We start from the raw sequence: 24,013 nt of genomic DNA on the forward strand, positions 1-24,013 counted from the left end.
TCAGTTAGGCGGCTGGAGACCCAGGTCCTGCTCCCAGATGTTTTCCAGCCGCTGCTGCAGCAATGCTGGTGAAGGAGAACCTGCTGGAGCCTGGCATTGCAGACAGGAACCGTGGGAGCATCCCCAGACTTGCTGAGGCTTGCCAGAGCCCTCTGGGGAGCTAGAAGCCCCATGTGGCAACACGAGGTCCTCTGCACCCAGCGAGCTGTGCCTCGGGGTTTCTCACATCCTCCATGCGCTTATGGGGCATTGAGGAGCTGCAGGCAGCAGTGGAGACGCCTCAGGCACATGGATTTTTTTGGAGCTTTTGACTGGAAGCATTTCACATGGGGCATGGAGCAAGTCCTGCTGTGCTGGGGCTTGGCAGCCATGCAGCAGGTGCCCAGGCAGCTCCCCGTGGCGATGGGGAGGCTCTTGGGTTGTGCTGTGGCACAGAGGCAGATGGTGCCTTCAAGAAGATTAACAGCACTAAACCCCGTTTGCCAAGAGCCTATTGATTTTCCAGAAGGGTAACAATTTTTCTCCTTATGTACCAGCCATGAGCCCAACATAATTTGCTGTGTAGCAGGAGGGAAATCGGCTTTCAGCGTGATTTAGGGAGGGCCGTGCTGCATCCAGACACAGAGCAATATGATCTTTCTCCAGTGCTGTTACACACCGCCTTAATATTTAATTAGAAATAAATAACAGTTCTGTTCAGCGCTAATTTGTAGCTGAGTTAGAGGACAGGCCGAATGCCAGCATCAGGTCCTGCACTGGGCGGAAGGCTTCCCGGTGAGTCAGGGTAAGGAGGGAACGGTCCCGGGCTCTTCCTCTGCCTGGGGTCCTGAGATCAGGAGTCTGGGCATGCGGAGAAGTGATAGGGAGAAGTGGTGCTGGCACTGAATTAACCTCTTTTCTCAACAGATTGAGAATCTGGGAGGTCCCCTGGTTAGCAGAATATACCAGACTTGATGGCTTGCTTTTTGTCTTAATGTATTTATGTTGTGGACAACCAGCAGCACAGGACAGAGACCTTAGCACCACCAGGAGCTCCTTCTCCTCTGGGGAGGTTCAGCCCATTGTGATAGGGGCTGTACAAACACCTAACAAAAAGATAATGCTGAGTTTGCAGTCTCATCTCATCAAGTCCAACTCCTATCTCTGCACAGGACCACCCAAAAATCAGACTGTGAATCTGAGAATGTTGTCTAAAGGCATCTTGAACTCCGGCAGCTCGGTGCCATGACCACTGCCCTGGGGACCTGTCCCAGTGCCTGACCACCTCTGGGTGCAGAACCTTTCCCTAACCCCCAGCCTGACCCTGCCCTGTCCCAGCTCCATGCCGTTCCCTCGGGTCCTGTCGCTGTCCCCAGAGAGAAGAGATCAGTGTCTGCCCCAATGCTCTCCCTTGTCCACATGGATATCAACAAAGAATTGTGTCAAAAAAGTCCAAAATGTATTACAAAACCAGAGAACGACAGAATGGCTGAGGTTGGCAGGGACCTCTGGAGTTCAACTGGTCCCACTCCTGCTCCAGCAGGGACACCCAGAGCAGGGTGCCCAGGACCACGTCCAGGCGGCTTTTGAAGACCTCCAAGGAGGAGGCTCCACAGCCTTGGGGCAACCTGTGCCAGTGCTTGGTCACCTGCCCAGCACAGAAGTGCTGCCAGGTGTTCAGAAGGAGCCTCCTGTGCTCCAGTTTGTGCCCATTGCCTCCTGTCCTGGCACTGGGCACCACAGAAAAGAGCCTGGCTCTGTGCTCCTTGCGCCCTGGGGCTGACCAGGCCTTGTGGGCCTTGAGCTTGGGTTGCGCCCTTCCTCACCACACTGGGGTGAAGAGAAAGAAAAGTTTGAGCTGCCTCCCTCTTGTTTCAGAGCACTGTCATCTGCTGGCAATTTAGGACCAACACAGCGTATACCTTGTTACCAGCAGGTCACGGGAAACGTACCTGGACCCATTTGTCATTTTGAATAGCAAAGCAGTGCTTCTGTGCAGCATTAATTTAAATTTGCCCTCCTGCGGAAGAGTGGTGGGCAGCGAGCCTTCCGAAAGATGCGTTTTTATGAGCTCTCTCTTCCACTTCTCTCCGCTGATAAATATTTATGTAGACTTTCCCTGCCAAAGGCCTTAAACGCAGCCACATTTCATTTCCTCCCCGGGAGAGCAGCAGCAAGGAGTGGTCGGTGATGGACTGGGCAGTGGCACAAGACACTATGGGATGTTTAGAGGGGGAAAGGGAGGGGTCTGGGTAGTTTGGGGAGGAACAAGGGTGGGAAAACAGAGCAGTGAGGGGATGAAAGGAGCCAGGTGTGTGTGAGGGGCTGGCTGGTCGGTATGCCTGGCCATGCCCTGTGCCTGGTGAGCAGGGCCTGTCTTCTCTCTGCACCCTGCCTGGGTGAGGGACTCGGTTCTGTGTGTGTGTACGGGGACCTGGGAGCCATAAATCCAGGTCAGGCCCCCCATCACAGGGCCACATGCCTGCGGGAAAGGATTGAAAGGCAGGAAATTGCTCTTTTTAATGCCTTCAGGCTTGCAAACTCCCTCTCAAATTTGGGTGTTGACTGGCAGCTGACCCCCCCTCGGCACCGAGGCACATCTACCTTGTGACACTGCTCGGTTCAGGCACACCTGAGCTAACAGAGCTGCTCCCGATGGCATCGAGCTGCTCAGAAACCAGTCACTGGTGATTCATGAGTCGGATGATCCTCTACCAGCCTGTCTCCTAAACAGGCACAGCCCAGGGGTGTGCTGAGACAGTCACCCCCCAAAATGGTCTCACTGACACAGGAGGCAGCACATGTTCAGCAACAGAGCACAGGGTTCATGCTCTGCTCTGACCAAATCCTGTCCCCATCTCTCCACATGGTGAAACGCCAGATCAAACAGAAATCTCTACAGCATAAAGGGGTGTGAGAGGCCTGAGAATGGCAGGACTGAAAAGCCCACGACACCCTTGGTGTGGGATTAAAATGTGAACACATCAGCAGCATGAAGCTGGTTTCAGTGATGCCCATGTCCACTAGCAGAGATGGAGCTGAACAAGGAGGCTTTGAGGCCTTAGGGACACCTAAAAATTTTGTTTTGGCAAATAAAATTCCAGTCCTTCTGCCTTTTCATATGCTTCTCTGAGCTGCTGTGGAGGAATACCATCATCCAACCCCTTATTTCCATCAAAACATATTAACAAATTACAGGCTCTTGTATCAGTTTGTGATTCTGTGAGTGTTTGCGGAGAAACACTCTGAGCTGATGAATTATTTAAAGCAGATGCAGTACATCTCAGAAAATGAATTTGATTAAGTGGAAAGATATTATGAGGAAAACTAAGACAAAAGAGTACGGGAATCTATTTTCATAAAATACAGCATGCTTCCTGGTTCATTGTAATTCTGAGTAAATAGATGAATTAGTAGGTAGACTGATAGATGGGCTACTAGAAGGACATAATATTTACACACGAAATTAATATAAAATAGAGAATGGTCTTGCTAAGCAAGACATATTACCCTCCTTCCAGCCCGTTCCCAAAGCAGGCAATGAGCAGCCTACAAACTGGAAATAACAGATGGGGTTTTGTTATTTCAGACTTCTCTTTCCGAAGCCCTGTACTGTGCACCGCGCAGGTGTGTTTCTGACTGCTGATGTGTCACTGCAGATGATACTGAAGCATAGAGGTTCTGCCCACATCTCCGTCCAAAACACCTTCTAGATTGTTACGGCTCCCGTGGCTCATCACAATATGTAGAGATCGATACAGAGAAGCCAGGTCCTTGATCAGACCAGATGTGGAAAAAAGTTTGGGGACTTGAGTGTCCACAAGCCTGTCTGTTTTTAAACAAAAATGTCAGCTTGTCTACAAACCTTGTCTTGACCACTTCCTTAGAAGCTACTACAACGCTATCACATGAAATACAAACTACCTCTGCACTGAAAATGGAAAGTTGCTCTCACATATTGCCTTTATATGCCTTAATATTCCTGTGTACTGATTTCCTTCCTTTTGTTCTTTCTTTTTCTTCCTTCATCCATCTTTCTTTCTTCCTTCCTTCCTCTTTATTTTCCTTCCTTCCTTCCTTCCTTCCTTCCTTCCTTCCTTCCTTCCTTCCTTCCTTCCTTCCTTCCTTCCTTCCTTCCTTCCTTCCTTCCTTCCTTCCTTCCTTCCTTCCTTCCTTCCTTCCTTCCTTCCTTCCTTCCTTCCTTCCTTCCCTCCTTCCCTCCTTCCCTCCTTCCCTCCTTCCTTCCTCCCTCCCTCCCTCCTTCCTTTTGTTCTTCTGAAAGACATATTTATTTGCATTATTGCTTCACTGACATCACAAACAGCCCTGTGGAATGATATATGAATGTCCAGTTAATTTCCATCTTCTCTTCTACAGTATTTATTTCTTCTGCTTTTTATTTTTTTATAACAAAACTCAAAATTAATATTTATTGAAATAAAAAATAGAAAAAAATGTAGTAACCTGCTCCTGCAAAAGTGCTCTGAGACATGTAAAAAGGAAAAGCATTTGCATTTTTGACAAAAGTGGCAAAAAGAAGGTTTATACTGCTTTAGCAAGAGGATGATGAAAAAACTCCTCCAGATTTCTCTTTTTCAGTTGCAGAGGTGGATACAGTGAAAAAAAAAAAAAATTACCAACTTTTTATTTCACATAAAAAAAGTAAAAAGGTTAATGTTTAGGAATAGATACAAAGCCCACTGTAGCAGCAGGTTAATTCAGAGACACACACAGTGAATACTAGGAGTGAAACCAGCTACCTTGATCTTGAACAAAGCACCCTTCTGGAGAAAAACACGGGTTTGCTTAGACTGAAGACAGGTGCCAGCCAATGCACTGACCAGTATCCTTCTCAAAAACAGGCAGTGTAAGCTCAGATTCACCAGGGAGGTCTGTGCTTTCCCAGTAGTGGGAGCAGTCAGTGCCTAGCATCTTTGCAAAACTGCATCTCCCCAGTTCAATACCCCACATCAGAGGCACCTGAGACACCTGTGTTCTTTACCCTATCTGCAGGCTAATCCTGCCCACCCACACATGCACACATAAAATGGAAATAACAATTTGAACCGATCTACATAAATGCAGCTCTTTGAAATGCACTGATGTATGTTATTACCTGAATCTGGAGAGCACTTATGCATAGCGCACGCATCCAGGGAGGAAGGGGAGAACAGATTTAAAATTTGGGTACGATAGCTGGTTGCATAGAGGGGATTGTTACAGACAGAGAGGGGAAGAAATTGAGGTGAAGAATTGTCTCTGGAGGAAAAAGAGAAAGGGCAAGGAAAAAGAGTGAAGGAAAAACAGAACTCCATGAAGTAGATGGTTCACAGTTACTTCAGGCAGCAGTTTAAATTTCTCAGTTTCGAAAATAACACTTACTTATCACCAAGAGATGGGTTGGTAATTCGTGCTGAAAAGTGCTCTGAGATTCTTAGAATAAAGGTACTTTTGGAGATGTAAAGTATCATCCTTGAAACATTTATAATTATGCCACACTGGGATTGTGAACTTCGAACCTAAACAGTAGCAACAACCCATCCAATAATACTCGGCCAACCCTACGCTATACCCATGATACCATCAACAGACAAATCTTTGTTGGAAGAATGGGTAAGGAAAAAAAATATTAAGTGTGAAAAAGAAAAGAATGTTAAGTATTTTACTAGGTCTCTCATCTGGGAAAGCTAGTTTGCTGAGTGTCCAGCTGCAGGTGGCACGATCAACTTCAAAATTTGTGTTTACTCATTTTGTTTCCCTTTGGAAAACTGTAGACAAGCTGCTAGTGATGAGACCACCCATAGGTAAGTCAGTAAAAGAAAATGTTAGACCTCATGTCCTCCTAGTTCATGACAGTTGTGCTCAGTTAGTCCTGCCCCCTTACTTCCAGGATCAGGAGTTTACCTTAGGACTTTTTTTCTGTCCATTTACTGTGTTATAGCACGTGTCTTCAAATCCTGCGTTATTTACCATCTTCCAGACTTCCACATTAATGTCAGCCCATAATTCAGTTAGATCCTTGGGCTGGCAGCAGTCAGTGCCTTGGAGAAGGGAAGAGTGTGGAGATGCACCCAAAAATCTCTATTTCGCTCCATCTCTGCGCCTCTCTGAGATCCTCTGCTTAGGTTGACAGCATGTCTCAGTCTCTTTCCAGATTGTTGATGACTTGCAAAGTGGAGTGTGGTTGTTGGCATTCCCCTTACGTCGTGAATTCTGCCTGCAAGTGCTAGGAAAAAATAGGAAGTTTTATGATACATTCAAGCCATAGAGACAAAGAAGTTTAGAAACTGAAGTCTGGTCTTTTTGCTTCTCATACTAAGATAAGAATTCTATCAAGAAGCAGATCCTAATGCAGAGCCAGGCTGTTTTATCCCAATTTATTTACGCATGCCTGAAGAGGTAAAGAGCACTTCCTTCATCTCACTCTATCCTATATATATATATCCTATATATACGTTGTATCCCTCATGCATTTATGAAACCAAGCCCAGGCCAGCTCTACGAATGAATCCTAGAATCAATCCTAGAGAAAGTCAGACCTGTTCTGCCAGTAAGAAACCCGCTGCTGGTAGTAGGGCAGACGGCTGGGTATGTGTGTGTGTCTGTGCGTGTCTGTGCGCTGACTCCCTTCCCTAAGGACATCCTTCAAGGAAGTGTACGGAAGGGAGTGAACACCAGCACCCCTTGTCAGCACAGCTGCTTGCCACTGAGCTTTGCTGCCAGCGAGCTGGGATTAGATCCGCTGAGCTCCACGTTCTCGTGATTGTCTCAGCACTGCTGGTTTAGGTTCCTGTCTTAGTCTGTGTCTGTCTCCCTTGACCAAAACACCTCTGTGGAGATCTGTAGCTTGGTCATTTCTATTTCTCAGGGCTGGCGCTCAGCTCAAACCTGGAATTGTGCTCTTCAGCCTATTTTGGAAGGGGAGAAGGAACAAATCCAACTTTTCAAGTGCGAGACTTTGCAGGCTTTCTATCAATCACATAAGAGATTTCTTTTTTCTTCCTGTAGCGTAAAAGCAGCCCTCACAGCACCCACACAACAGCAACAAAGACATCTACTTACCCTTCCACATCATGAAACCTAACAACAAAATTATGTTCGCTCCTCTTACAAAATTTGGCAGGACCTACAGCGTTTCTTTCTCTTCCTTTTCTCATTTAATGCACATTGGGTAATAATCTCCAGGGCTGTATCGACACCTTCTTTTGTCTTGGCAGAACACTCCAGGTAAGCATATGCCCCAATCCTGGCTGCTAAAGCTTTTCCTTCTGTCGTGTTAATGGGCTCATTGCCTGAAGTAGCTAGTTTCTTCTGGATACCTTCATCATCCCTCAGTTCTATCATGGTAGCCACCAGAATAATGGGAACCATGGGGCAGAACAGTTTGATTTCTGGAACCCAAAAGTCAAGGATGTTTTGCTGCGAGTCAGGCCTAACCACCGAGAAGCATATTAAAATCACGTTGGTGTCCTCATAGAACACCGAGCGGAGATTTTGGTAACTGACTTCTTCCTTCCCTGACACATCAAACAAAAATAGTTTCATTTCGTGCCCATCTACCTCCGTGTCAGTGGCATAAGTGTCGAAGAGAGTTGGCTCGTAGCAGCTGGGAAGCTGTTCGTGACGCAGAGCGAAGAGGAGGCACGTCTTACCGCTGCGGTCATCTCCGACTACAGTAAGCTTTCTCCTAACAGCAGCCATTCCTTGAAAACCAAGATGAAGAAAAAAATGGATTATTCCTGTGCATTCTGTGCATTTGTTTTTCTTCTTTTTTTCTTTTTAAAGCTTTTGTGAAAAGTAGAAGAAGAGAAGAAATTCTGTTAGCTTGGGATTCTTTCCCTTATATCCTTTTTTCTCCCCATATTTCTGCCTTACCATTGTTCCCTGTTTTTTTTTTTTTTCCTTTTTTTTTTTCTCTTTTAATTTCTCTGATATTAGAATCTTCTGAAATTGCGATTACCTTGCTTTCGACTTTATTGTATATCAAAAAATGAAGGTATAAACTAAATCTGGGTGTAACCAAGATTCCTTCAGTGTCCTGTGTTTCTGTTTTACCATCTTCAATGTTATTTATCGCCAGTGTTCAGTCCATAGTAGATTTCATTTCCTACACTGAATGCCTTAATTCTGTGAGTGAGATGGAGCATAAACCACTGTACTGGACAACCATACAGATTGCCTACATTTTTCCCATCACTGTCTGCTCGTGGAATTCTACCAGCGGTGATAGCTATGCTGGATAAATCCATGCTGCTTTTGCTTATAGATCTGTTCTTATGTGGGAGGTAAGAAAGTGTTCTCTCTCTTCATATATTCACGGTCATTTTATATGAGATAGAAGTGTTGCACTTACAGGATAGTAATTCCCAGCATCAGTCTTCTCTTTCTTGATGGTCAGTATGAGATTGGCTTCTTCTAATATCGCGGCTGCCTCAGCTTCCTTAGGTCACCGTTTCCATCTAGAGAGATTACCACCACTCTTCAACGACTGTCACGATGAACACTGTATTTAAAGGGATAGGTTGATGTTTCTTAATATAGCCAGCCAATCTACGAGGAGAACCTCATGACATCATTGCTTTTTAAAGAGTCAACTTGCAACAAAGTGGAAGTTACACAATTCATTGACAGATCACAGCATGTTTGCTTCAGAAATTTCCTCATTCTTATTGCAAAAGGCTCATCCTGAGTGAGCATTTCAGTACTGAGTGTGCCAAACTGCTTTTGGAGGGGGTGGAGGGTGACAGAGGAAACGAGCAGTAGAGTTGTCAGACGTGCCTCAAGGCACCTCACAGAAATGAATTCCAGAGTCAAAGAATGGATGAAGCAGGAAGGGATCTCTGGAGATCATCTGGTCCATTCCCTTGCAGGGTCAGCTAGAGCAGGCTGCTCAGGGCAGTCAGGTTTTGAATATCTCCAAGGAAGGAGACTCCATTAGCTCTCTGAGCAGCCACTTCCAGTGTTTCATCATCCTCAAAGTAGTGAAATAAAATCCATGACAGTCTAAAGGGAAAGAACTGTCCAGTGTAATTGATACTATCTTGGACTCCAGAGGTGGAAACTGACCTCCCTGATATCTTGTTGGCATGGGGAAAGTCATTTCTCCTCTCTGTCTCAGTTTCCATGGTAGACAAAGCCTGCAAGGTGCTTGCATCCACTAAAAACTGAGAGCAAAGGTAACCAGAGGTGGATTACTTTGGTCTCTCTGCAGAGAGAACTGTTTGCACAGGCATTGCTGCTGATGCAGACACTTACCTGCTGATGTACAGTTATGTGGTCAGCCCGTTTATTTCATGCAGCTACCGAAGAGTTCTTCAGCTGAGGGTTTTTAGGAACTTGTTTTCTTTAATTGGAGAGAGCTGGAGACCTGAAGGAAATTAGTTTTCTGTGGTGGTCTAATTTTACTCCGGCAGACTGTATTTCTTGAGTCCTGTTCACGTATAAGCCTGAATAAAATTGAAGTCAGTGGATTCTGACTTGCTCCACTAGAAGAACAATGCCAATGGGTCCTGTACAGCTCTTTAGGATCATAAAGGCATTTCTTGTTTGGGATGATGTTCTTTTACTTGTGCTGTACTTAACCTAAATGAAAATATCCAGGCCTTTCCCACCTTCTCTTCTTGTGCCTTGGCATTCCAGTCTCTAGGTAGATCGATCTGGCTTCTTGGCTGAGCGCACTGATCACCAAGGGATCTGAGAGTTGAAGAGCTGAAGATCTGAGAGTTGAGTCCCTTTTTGTAAGGGACATTGGAAAGTGGTGAACCTGCTGTGACTTGCAGCAAGTGCTCTGGCTCCTACATATGTCAGAAACTCTTCACAGCTTAGAGATGGACACTTACCATTTCTACCTGTTCGCTGGTATCTTCTCAGAGCTTTTTAGCACTCCAAACTGCTCATATCTAGCAAGCTCTTGCTTCCTTTAGAAGCTTCTTGTTTCCCCGAGAAGCTCTGCGTGAGGCCTGCAGGATGCTTGTTGCTAGCGTTACGGTGCAAGTCAGCGAGCAGGACTCGGTATGCCACTACTGGCACATACGGCTCCCGCAGCGTGTTATGCCACAGCAGGCAATGTACTTACTTGCCTACTTATTGACAAAAAGGGGGAAGATTACCTTCCCCACTGAGCTTTCGCGCTTTTGGTGCAGATTTATGCTCGAACACAAATTATCCGAGTTACAGACATGCCCTTTAGAAAATCTGTTTAGCAAAGAGAACAGGGAGGAGGCACATAATCTGGAAACAATCTCCAGTAATTGACTGAAATTGTCTTCTCAACAACAGAAAAATACCAATTGGATTAAAGCAAGTAAAAAATCCCCAAAGGCTGGGTTTTAATCTCAAAACCACCAGCACAAGCAATGAAAGCGAAGAAGTGGTGTCTTCTTTCTCCTCCTCATACTTTTTTCATCAATCATACCGACGTATGTGGTGCAGCAGAACCAATAAGTTCTCCGCTTAGAGACTGCACATTTAGGGGTTATTGGAAGTGGAGTTTCATCTTGCTGAAAGAAGTACAGTTTCACATATGATGGAAATTTGACAAGGAAATACAAAAACTACAACACAGAGTTAAGAAATACGTGAGCTGGTTGTGCCACAGCCATGCTTGAATGCAGAACTGGTCCCATTCAACATTCCCTAATGAGAGAAACAAACCACCTTATCCCAGAGCCTGCTTTCATTTTCTCTTCTTCTCAGGTTTTCCATCTCTGCTCTCAGTCACCACTTCAAGAAGGAAGCCTACGCACCTCCACACATCATTATCCACTGTGCTCAGCTACAGGACTGCTGCAGTTCCTCCTTCTGCTGCACTCGCAGCACTGTAACACTGCTCAGATTCCTATTTTCCGTGATCTAAGCAGGAGGAAGAAAGAATTCCTACACACAACTCCTGATTGCTGCTGTTCTTGAAACTGGCTCATTTCATGCTTTCATGTACAGGCTGATAAGAGGATGCTCCAGAGAAGAGAAACATATATCTGATAAAATATAAATGAAGGCTTCCTCACTCCCACTTGGACAGCTCAATACACCTACCGTATAGTGCTTCCTTCTACTTCAGTGCAAAATTAAACTGGGGGATTTGATAATGAAGCTTTCTGATATTTATGGGCTGAATACACTACAAGAGAAAAGTGGCACACTGCAAATTTACATTAAGTGTGAAACCCAGGCCATCATCATGTCACGGGTAATAAAAAGTACAAAGGTATAGAAGGCATTTAAGTGTAAATGTGTGATAACCACAACACCTCGAGGCCATTGGCTAGGCCAGTGACATGAGAACTGTCTCAGCCTACGTCAGTGGCAGGACCAGGCCTGTGGGCATTGGAAACCCCATGTCCTGGAGTTACACAGACTTTGCCGGAGTCCTTCTTGCAAGGTGGGAGATCAAACATTCAGTATAACTGCGTTGAAGACTACAGAAGCAAGATTTTGCTAGTGAGTGAGGCATTCATAGCTCAGGCCACCAGGGGCTGAGAGGTTAACCGGGTACTGGAGCAATATCTGCACTGCTCAATGGGAAGAGCCTCTGCCATCAGTGTGACGTGGGTTAGCTGGACCTTTTCAGAGCTCTTCCTGAGCACAGTTTGGAAGCTGGGATGAGCAGATGGTTTGGACACGGCCCCCCTGTCCTGAAGGCTGCAAGAACTAAAGGGTGTGAGTGTAGGCTGCTCAGGTGTGCTTTCTGTACACAGGTAGCAGCTAGCAGCGTGAGCAGCGCTCAGCAGGGTGAGCAGCAGAGCGGTGTGCTGTGAAATGAATAAGCTGCTGTTTCCCTGCCTCTCATGGAGCGGCACGGAGGAGACGATCAACATAATTGCTCATTCGGGTGGCTCTTTCTTCTATTTAATGAAGCGTTTTGCTGATGAAAAGACAGAATCAAACGCTCAGGCATGATTCTTCGTGCAAGCCAAAAAGCAAATAACAGCGAATTCAAACACAGATTTAAGCAGCACCTATCACGAGCTGTAAAGCACTTGCTTGCAGCTTTTCCTGCTGATTCCTCAGAGGTGTGGGGCTTACAGCTAAGTTAGCACAGAGCACCCGAGGCAGCAGGGCTGCCGCAAGGTGGCACTGAACTCCGACGAAAAAAACATCATCCATTTAGTGCTGAGAGCTTCAAGGAACTTAAAAAGAGGAAAGGTATTAAGACTCGCATTGTACTGCAAATTGACTCTGCTTGCCTGTCAAAGTGGTTCTGCATGCTTGGGATATTTATAGGGGAAAGAGGTACAAGTCTTTTTCACCATGAGAAGGACATGGCAGCATGGAAAGAAGACTTTTACATCAGTGACTTCTTTGGGGTTCGTGAAGAATTTAAGATTGTGAGCAGTGATAATAAAGGTAAAGGGACAATGCCAATCCGAAATTTAGCATGTTAGAAGTTCAAAGGTCCTGGAGAGCACTGATGACCGTGACTACACTTTTATAGTTTGCTGTTTGGTCAGTTTGAATTTATGATGGTGACTTCATGGGAAAGATGCTGTACAAACTTCAGATCAAGGTACAAACCCATCCATCACCCAACGGAGAGATGTGTTATTTTGAAAGAGAGAAATAGGAATTACAGAAAAAAGGCTCTCAGAAGATGAATTACATTTCAATGCCTAGGATTAAGTGAGTCGTAAGCGAACTACATGCCCTATTACCACACAGTTCTGTAACTCTATGGAAGGCACCTGTCAAGGAATGGGATATGCTCATTGGTGTATTTGGTCATTAAGTGGGTGTTTTTAAATACAGCTTTTAATAACAGTTGTATTGTCTGGGTTCTGTGCTATTCACTAATGGCAGCCCTGGCTGGCAAGGGAAGGCAAGGTCTGGGGGGTAAGGAGAAAATCGCCTGGGTGGAAATGCTTGCAGGGAAACGAGCTTCAGGCAGCACCCAGAGAACAGCGATAGCTGTGATGGGGACAGAGCCAGCTTTTCAAGGAATTTCAGTGAGCTTTTACAGCGCAGGGCTACATTAACGTGAGCCGAGTCAGTGCCGAGGCACGCAGCCCCAGCCTCCACACAGCCTTTATACTCTTTAATTCTCCACGTTCATTTATTAATTTACTGGCACTTCCCATATCCGTCAGCGTAAACCAAAAGGGCATTTCGGTTCAAGCCTGCTGCTTCTCCCGGCGCACAGCCCCTCCGCTCCCCTTTGCCCAAAGGCAGGACAGGGGCCAATTTTTTTCCTCTCAGGGGCCAATTTTTTTTTCCTCTCAGGACGGGCAGCGGTCGGGGATCCAACCGAGCCCCAAATATTTAACCCCAAACAGCCTCCGCTCGGCTTTCACAGGGTTTCACAGCCGGATTTTCCCTCAGGGGCCGCCCGCCCCCAGCTCTCCCCTCACGGCCGCCCACGGCCCCTCAGCCCCGCGACCGCCACCGCCCCTCAGCCCCGCTCCCCCCCCCCACCTCCCAACCCCGCCTCCCGCCTTCGCGAGCCCGACCAATCGCGTCGCTCCCCGCCGGGGATGACCTCACTCTCTGTCTCCCCATTGGCTGGCTATATTAAGAAAGTCGCGAGCGCCTTTAAATAGCGGCTCGCGGTCGCGGCTTGCGGCAGTTGGCGGCGAGCGGCGGTGCGGGTCGGAGCTCCCTCGCCCGGCTGTTACCAGGCGGCCTCGGCGGCGTTTCCCCAGCCGGGATTTGGGCCCGGCCGGGTTGCACCGAGCTTCCGAGCGTGCCCCCGAGGCCGGGGGGTTGAGGAGGGCCTGCCGGCCTGCCCGCGCGGGCCCGCCTACGCCACGGTGTCCTGTGAGAAGCGAGAGGGAGCGGGGGGCGGCCGCGGGCAGGAGGGCGCTGCCATCGTCCTGCTGCAGGGCAAGGCCAGCTTGGCGAGCTTGGCCATGGCCGCCATCCGCAAGAAGCTGGTGGTGGTGGGGGACGGTGCCTGCGGCAAGACCTGCCTGCTCATCGTCTTCAGCAAGGACGAGTTCCCCGAGGTCTATGTGCCCACCGTCTTCGAGAACTACGTGGCCGACATCGAGGTGGACGGCAAGCAGGTGGAGCTGGCCCTGTGGGACACGGCCGGCCAGGAGGACTACGACCGCCTGCGCCCCCTCTCCTACCCAGACACCGACGTGATCCTCATGTGCTTCTCCGTGGACAGCCCGGACTCGCTGGAGAACATCCCGGAGAAGTGGGTGCCCGAGGTCAAGCACTTCTGCCCCAACGTCCCCATCATCCTGGTGGCCAACAAGAAAGACCTGCGCAACGATGAGCACGTGCGCAACGAGCTGGCCCGCATGAAGCAGGAGCCGGTGCGCACCGAGGACGGCCGCGCCATGGCCATTCGCATCCAGGCCTACGACTACCTGGAGTGCTCGGCCAAGACCAAGGAGGGCGTCCGGGAGGTCTTCGAGACGGCCACCCGGGCGGCCTTGCAGAAGCGCTACGGCACCCAGAACGGCTGCATCAACTGCTGCAAAGTGCTATAGGGGGCAGCTGGAGCGTGGTGCTGGGCACGGTGCCTGGGTCACCTGTTGGTGGGTGGAGAGGAGCTGGGTCACGCACGCACACAGCATCTGCCTGTTCCCTCTGCTGGGGGCCGGCGATGGATTGGGGTGGGGGTTAAGGGAGGGGGCACGCTCCCTTAGCCTTGGCTGAAAAGGGTTGTGCTGGCTCAGCCGTGGGGACAGAGGGAGGGGGGGGTTGCATGCCCTGAGTCTTGGGAATGGGTTGGAGAGAAGCCTTCTCCTTCGCTGGCCCCTGCGAGTTGATCGCTGACTCTCAACGACAAACAGCTGCTGGGACTGGACTGAACAAACGCTGCACCCGGCTCTTCCCCTTTGCCCACCACCTGCTGCTCCCGGCTCCCAGGTGGCCTCCTCTCTTTTGCAAGAGGAGAGCGGTGGAGCTGAGATGCTCCAAGGGACTGGTGCCTCCTGCGTGCATGTGCCTCCCCCGAGGCGGGCTGGGGAAGGGCTGTGTCTCTCGGGCTGCCTGCGGCGTCCTCGCCTCTCCGGCGGGTGTTCTGACCTGCTGTGGAAGTTAGTGCCCCGAGGACCGGGGAGGGAGATCCCGAGCGAAGCCTGTATATATCTTACATTTTTTTTCTGTCTTGTGCAAAACTGGGGTAGTGCAGGGGGTGCTTATTTAAAGTGAGGTGGGGAGGGGGTGCCCAGCTGGGACTTGTGTTGTGCAAAGGAACTTGCCCGAGGCGAGCTGCTGCCTGCTGGCAGCACGAGCCTCCAACTGTCTCCAGCTGCGGGCTGGGAAGTGAAGCTGGACTGCTCCAACCTCCTCGGTGTCCATCCTGTTCTTGACAGACCAGGCAGGATGAGCAAGGGGAGGGGGTGATATTGCCATATTATGATCTTGGTGCCTGCTCCTTCATTTGATGTTGTCTTCTGCAGATGCGTTGATTGGGATTTATTTAAGTTTATTTTCAAAAGAAGTTACTTTGCACAACTTGGAGGTTTTTTTTTTTGTTTGTTTGTTTTTGAATTAAACACTCAATGCACTTGCCATCTGCATTCAACACTGTAGTGTTGGAAACACTCAGCAACCTCATCTGGGCCTCGTTTTTAAAATTGTGACTTCAACACAAGCGTAAATAAAACCACTGTATCTTTTTGCCTTGAAAAAAAATGGGTGAAAACACTTCCTTACGCATTGAGTACATCAGACTTTAATACTAAAGGGCAGTTTAAAGAATTTAGGTTTATTTAAAACTTATTTTCACAGGGTAGCAGACCTGGGTGAAAATAATCTTGCGTTTCTCTGGTTCAGAGAACAAATTTATCCATTTATGTTTGTTTACTTTTTTTTTTCCTTCTTCCCTCAACAGTGGTACTGAGACTGTTTGGTTTTGTTTTTAATAAACTGACGTGGCAAAAACTGAGATGTATATGATGTTTACATAAAATTATGAACTGTGTATGCAGTTTTTTATGTAAAGTATTAAAAGATTCTATGCTGACACCTGAGGAAGCAGTGTTGTGATTTACGGAGGCTGGAGGGGTTACAACACACCCTGATGGGGGGGAGCTGGACCAGAGTTTGCCCCATACCCACACGTACTCCCCTTGGTGCTTTCTGTGGCTGAAATACCCCATGGGCAGCTCTCAGGGCTGGTGGTGGTGGCTGCCTTCAGGGGAGCTGGTTTCTTAATTTCCACAGGTGGCTGTGTGGGGGTGGTGGTCAATCCGCCCTGCTTACTGCTTGCCCTCAAGGTGGGCTGGGGGGCAAGGCTGTGGCTGGGGTGAGGGCTTCGCTCACTGCTGCACGTGCAGGCAAAGCTTTGGCTTTCCAGGTGACAAAGCAGGCAGAGAACTGAAAACAGCTAGGCCAAAAGAATTATTTTTCATGATCAGAATTGAGACAGAAGCAGCTTTTATTTACTGGCCTCCTCTCTGGACAGCAGCAGGGCTCCTGGGCTGGCTCCACTCACTGTAGAAGCCAAAGCCACGGAGCTCATTTCCCAACCACCGTCCTCCTTAATTGCCATGGCCCTGTAAAAAGCCTGACTCCATGCACTTGCCTCTCCTCTCACCCAGCGCCCTGTGTGTGCTGCTCCTGCCTGCACCTGCAGCATCCGTGGCTCCTGGCCAGAGAGATGGGCTGGTGTCATGATGCTGAAGAACAAAGCCCGTGCCCAAAGTGCTGATGTCTCCTTATTTATTTATTTTTTAACCCCAGAAAAACTCCCTTAGGTACCTGTGAGAGAAGCCTCAGCCAGATTAACATTTTTCTCAATCTTCTCACCTCCTTTTTTTTTGCGGAGGTGTGAGGAAGGAGTCGAGCCTTCTCTTGGTCTCCCATGTGAATCCTTGCGGGGCACACTGAATTGTTCCAAAACGTTTACCAACACCAAGGCAAACACAACACGTTTGGCTGCGTTTGCTTGTTTGCTCAGGGAGGGCTCTGCCAGCCTCCTGCCGAAAGCAATCAGGCTTTTTTTTTTTTTTTCTGACAGGCTCACGTAACGGGCTCCTTGCTCCACGACTGGGAAGTCGGTCAGAACACGTGGAAAAACCTGGCTTTAAATTTTCAAGGCTTCAGATACGACACAAGGTGCAGTCCGTGCTGGGAGTTTGCTGCGTGGTTTCACCCGATCCATGGGGAAAGGCAGCTGCGTTTTCACCCAGTTTAGCCAGGACATCCTAACATAACCAAGCACTGTGTTTTGGGTATCAGTCTCCAAGGATTCCCATTTTCCTGGTGTTCAAAGTGAGTTTCTCATCTTCAGGCTGAGAATCCTAAAAAGGTTTTTGGTCCTTTGAATTTAAATCTCAGTTTTTAATGTCTAAAGGGCCTCTGCCAAAGGCTCCATTCTTGCAAACTCCCCCGAAGCCTCCTCATCCTGCGTACCACCAGCCAGTGGCATTAAAATCAGCGTGGCAAACTTTTGCCTTAAACCGATTGCGACAGCTGCAGAATGTACAAATTCTGCTGGGCTGCAGCAAGAAGTAATCTTATCGATGTCCCAAAGGAGAAAGCATTAATATTTGTATTTTAAACACAGAGTTAGCGTTGCACCTCTGCATAATTAACTCACCAATATTTCCCACCAAGGTGCTTACAGGGTAATTACCTCCAGTATTTCAGATTGGATGAAGCCTGGAAACGAAGCCACCTTGGGAAGGAAGGTCAGTGGCTTCTTCCATTTCGGAGGCACGGCCGCAGGAGCTGTAAGCAGTCCTCGTTTGGTGTGCCAAAACGTGACACATCGTCTTTGGGGCGAGAAAGAAGCCGGTGAAAATCCCTGCTAGTTTTGGCAAAGGGGGTTTTAATGTCGCGTGTTGAAGTCAAACCATGTTTTTGGCAGGTTGTTTCAGCTCTCGTGCAATACAGGGGGGTTGCTTGAATATAAATAGGAGCAGAAATTGTGGCAATGTCTTATACAGCCTTTTGTTTTTGCAGCAATAACTTCATTTGGCTCTCTTTGCTTCACCATGTATGCAGCATATTGCAAATCCAGTTTAGCAATCCAATAAAAAATGGACACTAATTCCCTGTAATAAGAGGAAAAATAAAGTAACTTGAGGACAACCACAAATATTTTACTAGAATCAGAGTCAATGACTGCAACTCCTTCATAGGTTTTATTCCTTGGATGCAGAAAATAAAAAAAAAGCTTGGTTTGACCTTTCAGATTTTAGCGATCTGTAGCACTGGTGGATCCAGGTCTTTCTTGCCTTTGCTGGTTTTGTAATATCATAAATGGAAATTGCATTGATAGCTCCCTTTGCTATTTTGTAGAGCTAGCTTCGAAGGATCTAAGACTGGACACTTGTGGGGCTGAAGACCACTTTGGAGGTCTGGGTAACCCAGCCTGTGCATGGAGACACTTTACAGCAGGCAGCCAGCAGAGATGTTGGGGAGAGCTTCAAGGAAGCTCGTGGAGATGGTTTGGATCCCACCGCTGTGGGTCTGTTCCCACAGGGAACCTTCACCCCTCCAGTTTTACCTGTTGGTGAGAAGCAGCGACCAGGCAGATCAAGTTTTGGGGCCAGTTGCACCCCGAGCAGAAGCACAGAGCGATTTCCACTCCTTCAGAGCATCCACAAAGCGTTTTGAAGGAGGATTACCAGATGGGTGCCTACAGCATGCACTAAATACACAGACACGTTTTTGCCCTAGCCTGCTGGTCTGCCTGCTTGACACCTAAATCTCAGTGGGATTTCTCCCTAAAATGCTTAATTCTGTTGCTTTCAGGCCATTCATCCTCATTCAGAGTTTGACAGGACAGGGCTGGAGACAGGCATTTGGAAACAAAGCGAATTTCCTGGCGGGCTCATTTGCAGGATAATGTCCCCTTCCTCCCCTGGAAGGGGTGGTGGCAGCCCTGCGACCCCCCCAGGGCACTGGAGGAGCCCTTTCTCCTGCTCCCAAGCTTTTGTGTAGTGGGTTGCAGCCTTCTGTATCCAAGCAGGCTTGAATATATTCATTTTTTTACTTTCCCTCATGATTTCTTTTGATTTTCTCTGACGTTCAGGAGGAAGTGACACTACCATTGCCACCACCTAGAGCACCAAGGGGCTGGATGGGAGCGAGCTCAGTGCCTCCTGATGGCCCAGGACACCTCCCAAGCATTAACTCCAACGAGGTGCTGGCAAGACAAAGACACACAAATACCAGTAACGAGGTGAAAAGGGAAGCAAACTGCAGTAATTGCCTGGCAGCCAGGAATTTCACAAAGGTGTGCCTAATGCCGGGGCTCCTTGCTACCAGCCTGCATGGCTCCCACGCCCCGCAGCATCTCCTCTTGGGTGGGCTCAGCAATTAACACTGCCCTGTTAAATTTGGAGCTCAGTGTGAACTGTTCAGGCTTGAAGAAGGGCTTTGGTGCCTGGAGGCTTCACTGCCCTTTTCAGATGGACCAGCAGGGTTTAATGAAAGGCCATTCCTCCTCTGAGCCTCCTTCATCTGGACTCTTCCTAGTCCTTCAGGGCAGCATCCAGCACAGCCTCCGTCCCGTAGAGGTTAGCCCATAGCAGGAGGGATGTAAATAATGTACTGACACCCTTCCCTTGTGGTCCTGAGCTCGGGCACTGTTCAGCTGTGGGACTTTGCAGTTTGTTTCGGGGTCATTTTGTCGGTACGGGCAGGCTGACCCGCAGCGACGGCTTGGCCACGTCACGCTGACGTGGCTGCAGGGTCACTGCAGAAGTTTCTTGTTTTGCTCCCTTTGATCTGTTGAAAAAGGATCAGGTTTCAGGGGAAAATCAGCCCGGACAAGCCACGGAAGGCCGGGATTACTGGCAGCAAGAAGCAGGGTGAGACAAGGTACAGGTCAAGCTGCAGCCAGCCGAGGCTTGGGCCCAGGACAGACAGGGACACACTGGTTGCTTCTTGTTGAAGATTGAGTTGTTGGATATTGTTGAATCCGGTGGCTACACTCTCAAAAGCTAACAAAACAAAAAAAAGAAAGTGCTCACACTCCAAAATTTGCTGGGTTGGGGAATGAATCAAAGCCTGCAGGGCTGGGGGCTGCCCAGGACTCATGTCTCAGCATCCCTGCAGGGAGGCGCCCGTGGATGCTGCCTGCTCTGCAAAATGAAGAGTGGGCTTCTCAACCCTAACAATGCCAACAAAGGAGAGCAAACTCAAGCAAAGGTTGCATAAAGATTGCTTTTCTAGTGCAGAAGCATTTGTTGGGCAAGGCGACAAGGTATTAATTCGAGGCTTCGTGAAGTTATAATAATCCTGTCCTTCCAGCTAAGGTGTGCTGTTGTCTTTGTTGTGCAAACATAATCAGATTTTAAGCCGTTTTCTACCCAGAGTGAAGCCCTGGTGGATTTGTGACTGTCGGTAATGGGCATTTCTGGACCAGGGAAATGTTGCAGGTATGTTGTAGGTGATAGTTGGTGGGTGATATTTGTCTGGACAAAAGGTAGCTCTGCAAAATCATATGCAAATAGCTATGCTAATGGGATCACTTCACCCATGACACCTGCAGGATGTAAATTTTCCAGAATTTGGGACTTTCATAACTGTTCTGCAGAATTTCCTGATGTCTCTCATAAAGCTCCTCAGCCTTTCTTTTATATTTTAAACAGCACAGATGAGACAACTCCCGTTGTGCCTGGAAATGGTACTATAAAAATAATGAATAGCCCTGAAGGAAAATAAAATAAAATAAACAAAACACAAAACACCAGTTCCCAAGAACCCATTAGATGCTTTCAGCAAAAATCCCCCAGTGCAGAAGGCGTCGCGGCAGCGCCCAGCCACGCTGCTGAGTTACTGGGGTGCCTGAGACTGGACTGGTTCCCAACCAGCCTGGTCCCTTGGCTAAGGGCTGCAGATCCTAGGAAGCAGCAGCCCTGCTTTTTCTAACGGATGAGGGCTTGGCAGAGGCTTTTCCTTCCCCGTGAGTCCTTCTATCCTGAGCTGTGTCTCTGTGGAGCACAGCACTGAATGGGAAAGCACAGCCCAAGGAAGAGGCAGTGATAGTTTTCCTCTTTATCTTTGCTGGATGAAGTGCTTGCCACCAAGCAGAGGTTTGGTCTAACAGAAGCTGTCTGCCAATCCAGAAGAAATTCATGTTGGTGTTTTCACCTGAACTAATCTCTGTGTTAACCCAGCCTTAGACCAGGTGACCTCCTGAGATTCCTCCAACCTAAATTATGCTGATCTTGTAAGTCGAGGCTTAGCTGACACTCACAAAGGTCCTGGTGGCTGTCCTACCCACCACACTATGCAGGAGAGTTTGTCAGAAGTGACCTCTTTCCATCCTGATAAATTGACAGGTTTTTAATTGTCTTCTCCCCAAACCTCTACTTCTGACACCAGAAAGCTGCTCTGGGCATCACCTTCTTGTGCTTAAAATCTGAGCTTCTGCCTATGGGCTGCTGATAGATGCCCATTTGTTAATGTGCCTTTACCCTGCTATAGAAAAACCATGTTTCTAAATTACTGAACACATATTTGCTGTCTGTACAAACTGAAGGGAGCTACCAGATCAAATCAGTTCTTAAATGGGAAGCATTAAAGTCCTACAAATGGACTGAATATCCTAAATGTCCACTGATGCTCACAAATTTCTTGTGTACCTCCCAGTCATTCCTGGCTGATTGTTCTCTCTTTTTTTTTTTTTTTTTTTTTTTTTTTTTTTTTTTTTAGAAAGCAGGTAGATGTTACTTGTCTTGGCAAGCCCCTGGGGTTTGGTCCTTTCCTAAATGTTCTTGGAGGAACTGCAGCCTGGTGGATGTCCCAGTCTGTGAATTTGCCTTTCAGGGTGGAAAATTTTCAGCTGGACTTCTCCTAGGGAGATGTTTCAGTCCCTGATTTCCTCTTGAGCATCTCTGGAGGAGATCCATCATCCCTATGGTGCAGCAAAAGCACGAGCAGGCAAACTCTTGGACTATTAATCTTGACTATTCCCCTTGGCTTTGCGCCAAACCATCTCACCTTTGTTTATGGATACTTTTGTCCCGGTGCACAATGCGGATCCAAATATAAGGTGCTCCTCCTGGCCAGGGAAGACAACCGGGAGGATTTGGGTGGCTGCGCCCCAGGGCACATGCAGGGAGGATGCAGCCCAGGGGCACGGGGCTGTGCTCGAAGCCGAGCCTGTGCCTTCTGCCAGCAAGGAGGCAAAATCAGACCGGGGAAGGTGACAGGGAGCTGAGTCACCGCTGCTTCTCACGCTCAGCCTGTTTCTGTGGCCAAACCAGCTGATTTTATTTTCCATCGCTGTCAGTCACGGAAAGCAGCTTTGTTCTTCTCTTCTAAATGAGGAGCTGGAAATGGCATTGAAAGCCTGCAAATGCCTATTCGTGATCAGGACTGATGGAGCTAGACTGTGCTGGTAAAATGTTTACTCCTACACCTCCAGGAGCTCAGCTTTGCTTGGCAAGGTCGACAAATCACTCGTAGCAAACCGTGCTGCCATGCTGAGGTGCGTGCCCTGCTCAGGCTGCAGGCAGCAGTGTAAGGAAGGGGTGCTTCCTAGGTGAGCAAATGATGGTGTGTGTAGGGAATTACTTGCTTCTCAAGCTTGTTCAGTGTCTTCATTTAGCCAGAATTATTCCTGCTTCCTCTCAAGATTTTCTCCCCGCTGGTTTTGGCACGTGCATGGGTCTTCAACGTCACGATGCTCTGCTGCCTGTGAGCCTGTGCTGCCATCACTGCCCCGTGCTGTGTCCAGCAGATCAGACTGGATGAGACTCACAGCTCTGTGGCTCTGGGTTCCTCTCCCACATTGTTAAGCGAGCAGCTTCACTGCTTGCTTTGGAGAGCTGATGGTGAGGTCTGAGCCGGTGGGAGCATGGGGACAGGACGTGGATTCCTGCTGCTCCATGACAGACTGAATGCCTTGCTTCACCTTGTAGCCAGCTCCTCTCCTTTCCCTTCACCAAGCTAAGCAGAGGACCCTCATTAATCTACCTTGGGTTTATTTTAACAACTAATAGAGGTAAAAAAAGCAACCCGTCCCAATCCACCAGTGTGGATGGGAGGACGGTCAGCAGAGAAATGCCACTGGCAGTTTGGCATGGCTTAATTTTTGTTAATAAGCTCTTTTCAGGCAGGAAAAGTGTGGCCTCCTGGTGCACTGCTGCATGGTGTCAGGAGCCTTCCGCTCTGCTCCTGGGCCTGCTGCCAATCCTCTCAGGCAAAACCCTCCCTCCTCCCAGAGCCCCTCACAATTCACAGAGTTTTCATCTGTTCAGCCACTACCTAACAAAAACTAAGACACCGGTTTTGGAGTGCTTTGAGCCCACTATAAAACAGTTGAACATGCTCACTGTTTAATTCAGTTTCCACAGTCCTCTTGAACCAGCAGGTATATTAAAGTTAGAAGAGATCATCCTAACTTTGTCCTGCAGTCCTGAGTCTCCTTTTCCCCTCACTTGGAGCTGTAGCAGCACACTGACTTCTTTAAAGGCACTGCAGAAGCAGCCAGGCTCGCTGCTGCTGGGCGAGGAGCAGCTCTGTGTTTGGGCTCGGAAAACTTGCACAGAGATATTTATAGCGTGGCTCCTTCCTGGGAGGGAGGGAGACTTATTTCTGAATGCCAAAGAGCAGAAATAGGCCAGCTCTGAAGGTGAAAAGGTACGGACTTCTACTTGGGGAATGCTGCATGACCGGAGTTGTGTGAGGAGGGCCCTGGCTCTTCTGCCGCGGCATCTCCGGGACCTCTGGACCAGATCCTGCCCCCTGTGCTCAGTGCCCGACCTCAGCAGGGAAGGTGAATCTGCCCACTCCTTCTGGATTTCCCCCCATTTTGTGCATTGAACCAAATCCGTGCCAGGCCCCGAGTGCCCCTCTGGAGGAAACCCGAGTCTCGGCATCAGGTGTTGACATCCGTCGGGGATCCCCAGGCTGCGGCACATTTCACCTGGAGATTGAATTACCTGCGGAGCACTCGCTGCCTTTCCATTAGCTGTGCTATTATTGACTCGGACCCAAGTAGCCCTTTAAGCAAGGGCTGCTAGCTATATTTGCAATTCTGGATTTTAATCATCACCGGCTTATAAATTCCTCCTTCAGAGGCTGAACCTGCTGGAAAGCTTTCCAAGGAGCTGACAGAAGTGTTTTATGGACGGGGCCCCTCTTTTCTCCTGGGGAATTACAACCCTATAAGTCTTCA

The 24,013-nt window shown here is 48.4% G+C and overlaps 2 protein-coding genes across 2 annotated transcripts; one reads left to right on the forward strand and one right to left on the reverse strand.

Moving 5' to 3' along the window:
- Nucleotides 1-7,086: 7,086 nt before the first annotated feature.
- On the reverse strand, nt 7,087-8,381 carry LOC116487505 (rho-related GTP-binding protein RhoB-like). Its single transcript, XM_032184500.1, has 3 exons — nt 8,333-8,381; nt 7,540-7,682; nt 7,087-7,491 (listed from the first exon to the last, which is right to left on the reverse strand). Exons 2-3 carry the CDS (start codon nt 7,678-7,680, stop codon nt 7,087-7,089), a joined length of 546 nt encoding a protein of 181 aa, XP_032040391.1. The 5' UTR covers nt 7,681-7,682; nt 8,333-8,381.
- A 5,166-nt stretch (nt 8,382-13,547) lies between these two features.
- On the forward strand, nt 13,548-15,902 carry LOC116488015 (rho-related GTP-binding protein RhoB). The gene has a single exon (XM_032185298.1). The coding sequence runs from the start codon at nt 13,821-13,823 to the stop codon at nt 14,409-14,411; it is 591 nt and encodes a 196-aa protein (XP_032041189.1). The 5' UTR covers nt 13,548-13,820; the 3' UTR covers nt 14,412-15,902.
- Nucleotides 15,903-24,013: the final 8,111 nt, after the last annotated feature.

Source organism: Aythya fuligula, chromosome 3 (assembly GCF_009819795.1).
Source record: "Aythya fuligula isolate bAytFul2 chromosome 3, bAytFul2.pri, whole genome shotgun sequence".
Classification (NCBI taxonomy): Eukaryota; Metazoa; Chordata; class Aves; order Anseriformes; family Anatidae; genus Aythya; species Aythya fuligula.

Coding starts and splice junctions, on each gene's coding strand:
- LOC116488015 (XM_032185298.1), top strand. CDS start 13,821: ATGGCCGCCATCCGCAAGAAGCTGGTGGTGGTGGGGGACGGTGCCTGC.
- LOC116487505 (XM_032184500.1), bottom strand. CDS start 7,680: ATGGCTGCTGTTAGGAGAAAGCTTACTGTAGTCGGAGATGACCGCAGC. Junction 7,492..7,539: donor CTTATGCCACTGACACGGAG/GTAGATGGGCAC, acceptor GTGTCAGGGAAG/GAAGAAGTCAGTTACCAAAA.